Below are 9068 nucleotides of genomic sequence, written 5' to 3'. Positions count from 1 at the left end.
AATAAGTGGTGATATTACCATTTCATGAGACCAGCCGTGGGTTCGACCATGAAATCAGAGTAATATCTATTACCATTTCATGAGATCAGCCGTGGATTCGATCATGAAATCGGAGTAATACATTTATCTATTACCATTTCGATCATGAAATAGGAGTAATGAGATAAGATAGATTATCTTCTAGGAATTCGGTGGTGAATGTCACGGTAGAATTTAATCTCTTGCGTATAGTCAGTGAAACAGCGAGTGTTTCCGAAGTCCTGAAGACGTTATTGCTCTCAATCTTACGGAGAATCGCCTGGGTCTATATACGATCTCTCTACATAGTCAGGGAACAGTGAGTCTCACCGACGTCCTGAAGGCGTTATCGCTCTCAATCTTACGGAGAACCGCCCAATCGTTCTTCTATGTAGAGGGGGGTCTCTCTCATGTAGTCAGCGAACAGTGAGTATCACCGACATCCTGAAGGCGTTACTGCTCTCAATCTACGGAGAATCCCCCAATTATGTTATTCTACATAGAGGGCACGACGAAATTCCATGGATCGAACGCTCTGTTAGTGGAGGCTTTTCGGAAGACATATTCATCGTGGCTTCGTAAAATATGAATCGTCGCTTGCCTGAAAGCCGTGTCAGAAACATGCATCATGATTTTACGGTTTTGCCCTTTGTTGAAAATCCACCATCTATAGAGTCGACTGACTCTTGGATTGTGTTTAGAGGAACAATTTGACTTAGGTCCGAGACTTCATATCTGGAAGCATATAAGTACTGATTGTCCATCGAGCTTTAGTTTTTGGATTATCGTCTCAATTGCTCTTTCTAGATATTCAGTGAAGATATAGCTGGTTGATGAGATATGTTTGTTGCTGAAGAAGGTTGAGTTACAAAAATAGTTGGAGCTGTTGTAGTCGGTGCTGGTGGAGTCATTTGATTGACTTTCTCAGTCAGAGATGAGATCGACTTTAATATCCCTTGAAATATATCGTGCGGTATTTGTATAATTGGTGGTATGGTGATCGGTGGATCTCACGGGAGATTTAATCTCTCTTGTTGCAGTGTAACCACATGCCCAACCAAAACAACTATTGGATTACAATCTGTAACTAAGACGTTTGATGGTGGAACGGGTGTTTCACCTCGAAGTGTTCATCTCTCAGGCCGAGATAGAGCTGGAGAGTTTACTCGACCTGTTGGATATTTTTGCGCACCTGGAGTTATCACCTCTTGGACGACAGGAGATATAGGGGTAGTTTCTCGACATGGTGAATTTACTCCAGGTCGAGGTGGTAAAACTCTTATTGGTGTTGGAGTTGTCATATTTTCTTGTTCTACACAAGAAGAAAACAACACGTGAGGTTTCCCAAAAAAGAAAGATTCACGAATGAAGCTTGTCATATCAACGAATCATGCATTTTTTATGCTTTTTGAGTTAAGATAATTGATATTCCGCCAGAGTTAGACGGAAATATATGTTGTTTCTATAAAAACTTTGAAATCCTTCTTTTAGAAAGATTTTTTCTGTCAGATTTGGAAACTTCTAGATCCGAAATATTCATTAAAGCTATGTCGGTTAAAGTTATGACAAGTAAAGTTATCATGCTTAAAATATGTAAGATTAATTAGTTAACTTAGATCAATATGATTAACATGTAAGATAATAATAATAATGAAGATTAGATAGGTTAAGATCCGTTAAAGATATAATAAGATGAATCATGATTTCACGAAATTTTAGGTTTAAAAGAAATAATTATATGAGATATTAAACATTCAAGATGTTAAAATAACGATAATATAAAGAAGGATAGCAATTATCATCAGATTTAGCTAATTGATTCTATGATTTGAGATAAGAGATACAATACATATCGATCTATACGAATCAATGCAGATAGAGATGAGAGATGATAACATGCTTAACACAAATGATGTTAAGATGGTTTTAACATATTAGAATATACAGTTAAAATAATTATTTAGAGATTGATCTATATGATCTATATGCATATTAAGCTAGAAATGATATTAGCATGAATGCAAGTTTGATTTTTATGAGATTAAGATGCCAATGAAAATAATAAACATGTATAATCAATAATAACATTCAGATTCATGACTTAAGATCAATAAAATCATATTTGTATGCAATTTTTCTAAAAAATTCAAATTCATTTTACTATCAAATAAGTATGATTATGGATCAAAATTATGATCTAGCATAAGATCATAATAAGAAATCAAAATTATGACGCAACCCTAGTCGGTACTAATGAAGATGCATATTTTCCTTTTATGAAAATACATATCTACACGAGATTAAAATGTGGTTATTGTCTGATCTATCCCATGACTTGATATGATTATCGATCTTCGACAGTAGATTACTTAATTCGAGGTCCAATTGGTGATTACAGAGTTATCTCTAGGTCGGTTTTCAAAGTTGAGTTTTAAAGGAAAGTATGAGAGAGAACATAGTATAGATAATGCTTATTGATCAAGTTAGACGGAATCATATGTCTTGCACTACAAATGATCCTTCTTGGGCTTATATACAGTCACATGGCATATGAATCACACTAAAAGTAGATCTAAAGAGGACCACTCATGTATACATGGAGGTGACGTCATGATCCACTCAGATATTATTTCGTTTATAAGTTAGTAGATCGACCTTTGATCTTCATCATATCTCGATCTTCAGATCTTGACTCTGAAAACTTTGGCCTTATCTTCGCTTTCTGCTATAAAACTCATGTCTTGCATGTGTCATGATATCAGTGGTGTCGTTGTCATTCTCTGTTGACTCATTATCTTCCATTCATGCTCGAGCTGAGAACTTATTATCTTTGACTCGACTCAAGCTATTTCTTTGCACCGAGCTCCAGGACCTTACAATTTTAGTTATTGGTAGATGCTATATTTTTCATCTACTAGATACATCACAAAACAAACAATAATCATGGATTTTTAACTACATATATGCTCTAATGTTTTTATGGAGTTATATACAATTAATAAGAACGCGCGGTTGGGGGATACTTATATTAATTGTGGAATATGAATTACTAAGTCCATCCAATAGTGTCCCCTAAGGGGTGTTTTTTGGGGGCGGAAATTCTAAAATACCCTTCCATCTAAATTAAAATTTAAACCTAAAAAATAAAATCAAAATCAAATCCTAACAAGTTCTTAAAGATAAGTTAAATTGAATTGTTGTTGAGTAAGAAGAAAAAGAAGAAGAAAAAATGGCTTCATTGAGAAGGTACATGATATCCAATCATATTTAAAGTGTTGTTGTTGTTTTAAAACTTCGTTTGGGTTAGAATCATAAACTGAAATATTTCAGTTTCAGTTTCAGTTTCAATCCACTCCTGGCTTGTGTTCATGATGAATACCCTACAGTTTTTTTATGCCGGCATGGTTTTTAGGATGAATACGATGCCGATACTGAGTGCCGGCACATATTTTAGGATGGATACCATGCCGGTACTGAGTGCCGGCATGGATTTTAGGATGAAGACCATGCCGACACCACTACCGGCATGCTCGATAATGAACTTTTTGTACCGGTAGTGTACTTACAATTTCAAAATTGGGGGATATTGTGTATCGGCATGGTGAAAGTATGAATACCATGACGATTTGGTCCCTATCGGCATGGTATTCATACTTTTACGATGCCGGCACTGAGTTTTTCAGGCGTAACAATAGCGGATTCAATGCAAAAAAAAATCAAATTTCAATACATTAATACTCATATATGACTAATTGGAGCACTTGTTTACTTTCCTGGGTTGGTTCTTCACATAAACCTTCATGACTATAAATATCATGATTTAATGTTGTTGCATCAACAAATCCAATGATAATGATTTATTCTAATAATTATCAAACTAATCTATTAACTTACCTAATTATATTTAAACACTAAATATGATTACTGAGGGGTAGATTAGGAATTAGTTAAATTACATGGATAAGGGGTGACTCTGATTTACTATTTATATCTCGTTTTTGTCTTTTTCCTCTATCCCCAATTAATATAAGTATCCCATAATTGCGCGTTCATTAATAATCACCCTAATATTAATAATTTCATGATTATTTCACTACAAATCCTAAAAGTAGAATGACATATTTGTGGTGATTTTTTGGTAGATTTCGAAATTGAAAGATGCAATAGAGCCACCTACGGCTATGCAACAAACCATTTATTTTTGACGCAATAATTCAAACTAAACCACCTTCAAAATCAAAAGGGGAAGAAAATGGTTTGAAGTGAGAGAAAATAGGGGAAAGAGGGAGTGGAGAAGGAGAAGGGAATACTCGAGATTATCCTGGATGTTTATAAGTGCAAAACGAAGCATGAGTTTCCGTTTGGTCAAAGTCAACGCTTTGACCTTGACGTAAACTCACTTTCCGTGTTGCATTGTTTTGGTTTCCGTCTCTTTATGCTAAGCTAAGCTCCTTCCGTATAGTGACGTGTAACTGAATACTCATTTCGCTTAGCTATAGCTTAATTGTAGCCAATCGAAATGAGAGTAAAAGTGCACCTCATTATAGGAAACTTACATCGCTTAGTTGTATATGGGACGAAAACTCAATTTCCGTGCAAATAATGCAATACGTAAGTTGAGTTTTTGTCTATTTTTTCCTCTTTAATTTTTTATCCGGTTGATGAGAAATATTTGTTATGGGTTAAAAAGTACCTAAGAGAAAAAAAAATAAAAAAATAAAAAGAAAATTGAATTTTAGTAGACAAACAAAATTAAAAGAGAAATATTACGAGTAAAAATAGGTTAAAAAGTAAAAATTAGATACGAAATCTGCGTATATATGAAAACTCGCCATTGCTTAGCTTAAACGAGGAGTATTCCTCTTTGGAGTGAAGCCAAAAAAAAAATCACTAAAGTAAAACTAAAAGAAGGTCATGGTAATTGGATTCCTGAATGATAAGTTGTAGCTAAGCGATAATACTTAGCTCAAGGACTGTATTTTGAAAATTTTGACGGCAGTTATCAAGTATGAACTCGAAAGATGAACCCGTGAAGAGGTTAAGAGCAAGTCTTATGGTGGAATCCATCCATCTTCCATCTTCCACGCCACCGCAGCATTTGGAATTGTGGATGGAAGCGCAAGTGTAATGGTGAAATAGTAGAAACACTATTCTTAATGGAGCTAAAAAAACGCAATTAAGAATGGAGCTAAAAAACGCTATTAAGAATGGAGTTTTTTTCTCAGCCGTTAGATTTCAACAACTCATTTTAAATCTACGGATAAAAAAAACGCAATTCTTAATGGCGTTTTTTTAACGCTATTCTTATTAGCGTTTAGCGCTATTCTTATTGGCGTTCAGATGAATTCCACGAATCCTTACACCCCAATTTGGAAATCACTAGACTTGACATTCCGTGATTTTTCCGCACTTGGAATAGTTTGGATTCCACCATAAAACTTGCTCTAAAGCTATCTTTCCCTTGGTACCTGGCTGTTAACTGTTAACCAAAGTTAGGAATCTAAGATATAAAGTCAAAAATGTCCTCACCTATATCCTTTTTTTTCTTTTTTGTCTTTTTCCAAACTTTTCAAGAAAGTAAGGCTCTTTTTTTTAAGAGCTGTCTGTCTGTATCAATAGACAAGTATTATGTGCACCTCTTTCTCACGAAAATGTTTGTCCACTACTTCTGTTGTACTAAAATAAGACCATTCTCCTCATCCATCATCGTCCATCTCACTACTTGCTCTGAGAAGAAAACGTATACCCAAATCCGACGGTGCCGAATCTATGAAACGTTTGTCTTATCTTACCCCTTAGCTGATGCTAAAAAAAACTTTTATTCGATGTCTTCATTAAACGACAAAAAGTGGTGGTATACAGATGTCTCAAAGAATCAAGGTTCTTGTCCTATTTGACACATAAACGGTGCAGATACTGACACGTTAATTATTAACCCTTTGTAATCATAGCTATAGTCAAAGTATATAATCATTATTATTATGATTTATAAATCAGTTTTACTATTTTACTACCTATTTTTTTCTTTCTTCTCCTCTCTAACAAGCAAAAAAAATTATAGCTGCAGACTTTTGCAGTGCACAAGAGAAAGAAAATAGTTTCTCACTCTCTAGAATTGCCAAGCTTTAAGGTTGAAGTTTGTTGAAAAAGGATTAATGTTTAACTATGTTTAGTAATGACACTAAATGATTTTCTCTAAGTAATTTATTTGAGTTGTTTCTTTCTTCATCAAAATTGTAATGGAGTTTTGGTTTTAACTTGAATGGTTTCTGGGTTTGAAGATAAATTCTTTCTGGGTTTAGGGTTTTGATTTTGGAATTGTTGGTGGTAGTTCATGGAAAGTTAAGCAGAAGAGAAGAGAAATAAATTTGCTGAAACTGGTAGGTAGATAAAGCTATTAAAGACTGGTAGCTGTTAAAAAAAGTTTCTTTATTGAAACCCTAGGTTGAATTTGTATCTCAGTCTTAACAGTCTACGGATGGATTATTGTAAACAAGCCTGATATGTTTTGTTAGAGTTTGATAATATTCATCAACCATGACTGTTTCTACTTCTGGAGAAGCTAGTGTATCTTCTTCTGGTGCTCCGCCACCAATACAACCTTCCTTAACAGCAAAGAAAAAGAGAAATCTACCCGGAATGCCAGGTTTGTTATAGTCTTATGCAGATAATTGTTCCGAATTCTCATTCAGGATCCTCTGTTTTGTACTTTTTCTGATTACATCGATTATATTTGTTGTAGATCCGAATGCTGAAGTGATAGCTTTATCTCCGAAAACATTAATGGCGACAAATCGATTTGTATGCGAGATATGTAATAAAGGGTTTCAACGTGATCAAAATCTACAACTACATCGAAGAGGTCATAATTTACCATGGAAACTTAGACAAAGAACAAATAAAGAAATCCGTAAACGAGTTTACGTTTGTCCTGAAACATCTTGCGTTCATCATGATCCGTCTAGAGCTTTAGGTGATTTAACTGGAATTAAGAAACATTTTTGTAGAAAACACGGTGAAAAGAAATGGAAATGTGATAAATGTTCTAAGAAATATGCTGTTCAATCTGATTGGAAAGCTCATTTGAAAACTTGCGGTACTAAAGAATATAAATGTGATTGTGGCACTCTTTTCTCTAGGTAATTTGTCTGACTCCCTTTAGAATCCATTCCCTGTTTTTTCTTTTGTCTTAATTCGTCTCATTTTTGTTTGTCTGTTTGGGTTTGGTTTTTCAAGGAGAGATAGTTTCATTACACACAGAGCTTTTTGTGATGCATTGGCTGAAGAAAATGCTAAAGCTCAGACCACAACGACAACAAATTCAAAATCATCAGAAGAACAAAATAATCAGATTCAGAATGAGAAGCAGGTTGTTGTAGGTTCTTCTTGTTCTTCACCACCATCTACTTCTGCAATATCTGCCATTCAAACTACAGGTATTATTTTAATCGAATTAAGTCAATGCTAGAAAAAAGTAAAGCGTTTTCTCAATTTGGGGCTTTTGTCGGTTCTGTTTTTCTGTTGGGTTAAAAGAACAGATTTTCCTCTCTGTCTAGATCTTACTCTTTCTTGAGTTCTTTTTTTTTCTTTTTCTTGTTTACTGTCCATTAAAGTTCTCTAACTTTTGTTATAAAGATTTCATTATAGGTTTAGAAAGGATGGGTATTTTTGAACAAATCAAAAGCTACTGTTTTTAAATTCTTTGAATTGTTGAAACTTAATTTACTTTAATTTTAATTTCTGTGAACCCAGAGTTGCCATTGAATTCTACAACAATCGCAAACAATAACAATTCATCTTGCCGTAATGAAAATAGTCCGTCAGTCAATTTTAGTAGCAACAGTAATAGTATGTTTACTAGTTTATATCCTTCATCTGTAGCATTGCCTGGAAATTTACAACCTCCTCAGACTACATCATTTTCTGATCTCATTTGTGGAATGGGAGGAGGAAGGTCGGAGCGATCGTCAACTTCAGCTACAGAGCAACCTACTTCACTCTCACTCTCATCTAAAAATGGGTCTTCCATGTTTGCATCAACAATGACATCTAATCAAGAAAGTCATCAATTTTCATCACCACAGCCAGCAATGTCGGCAACTGCCCTGCTCCAAAAAGCAGCTCAAATGGGTGCCGCTGCCACTAGTGCTTCGTTGCTGCGTGGATTAGGATTTTCAGTGAGTGGTTCTAGTTCTTCGCAACAGCAACAACAGACAGAGAATCTACAGTGGGATACCAGCGGTAGCAACAACCTTCATCAACATCAGATTGATAACCATGGTGGTGCTGGACTATCTGATGGTCTTGGTGTTCCGTCTTCATTATTTGGTAGAAAACCAGCCACATTGGATTTTCTTGGTCTGGGTATGGACAGAGGAGGTGGCGGCAGTAGTTTTTCGTCCCTCATGAACTCGGTGGACGCAAATCTGAATATTGCAAATGCTGCTGGGCCATTTAGAGATGTTAATTCAGGAAACACAGCCAAATGAGAGCCCTCCAAATGTAATTCCATTTTGGTATAATTGTCCAGTGATACGAGGTTTTGTTCTTGTTCTTGGTGTAGTTTTAATTTCGGTGAATCAATAGAAATTAGATGTATAATCTCTGTTAGTACAGTTAAAAGTTGTAAAAGAAAAATGCTTGTTCAAAATAGAAAAATATATGTCAAACTTTAATCGAGGTTCAATTGTTTCATTACAGCGCTCCAAAAGTTCCTGCTTGAAAATGAAATAAACGTTTCCAAGTACTTTCATCAAATGGACAAACACTTTTAAGAGGGAATGGGAGGTCTTTGCTTTACGTGCATGTAGCTTCTTTTTCGAAAGCTCGGCTAGTAGTCTCCCGACCTGGTCCAATCTAACTCAAGGTCAAGAGTGGGAAAAATTATTCAAGCATGTGATTTAAAACTATCAGCGAGGAAGGTAAGATATTTTCATCAGCGGCGAAGGTCAAAATTATACTAGCTGTTAAGATATGATCAAGATATGATATATCTTGACAAAATTATACTAGCTGTTAAGATATGGTCAAGATATGATATATCTTGACAT

General features: G+C 35.0%; 1 protein-coding gene across 2 annotated transcripts; it reads left to right on the top strand.

Moving 5' to 3' along the window:
• Positions 1 to 6049: 6049 nt before the first annotated feature.
• Positions 6050 to 8704, top strand: LOC113357038 (protein indeterminate-domain 2-like). Of its 2 annotated transcripts, none has more exons than XM_026600296.1 (4): positions 6050 to 6664; positions 6761 to 7157; positions 7255 to 7454; positions 7771 to 8704. In XM_026600296.1, exons 1-4 carry the CDS (start codon positions 6556 to 6558, stop codon positions 8505 to 8507), a joined length of 1443 nt encoding a protein of 480 aa, XP_026456081.1. In that variant the 5' UTR covers positions 6050 to 6555; the 3' UTR covers positions 8508 to 8704. The 2 variants fall into 2 exon arrangements, with proteins under 2 accessions (XP_026456081.1, XP_026456082.1); XM_026600297.1 differs by having other exon boundaries at positions 6054 to 6664; positions 7900 to 8704.
• The last annotated feature ends 364 nt before the right edge of the window (positions 8705 to 9068 follow it).

This window comes from Papaver somniferum, chromosome 3 (genome assembly GCF_003573695.1).
Source record: "Papaver somniferum cultivar HN1 chromosome 3, ASM357369v1, whole genome shotgun sequence".
Taxonomy (NCBI): Eukaryota; Viridiplantae; Streptophyta; class Magnoliopsida; order Ranunculales; family Papaveraceae; genus Papaver; species Papaver somniferum.
The sequence above is the reverse complement of the archived record's forward strand: the minus strand, read 5'-3'. Positions and strand labels throughout refer to the sequence as shown.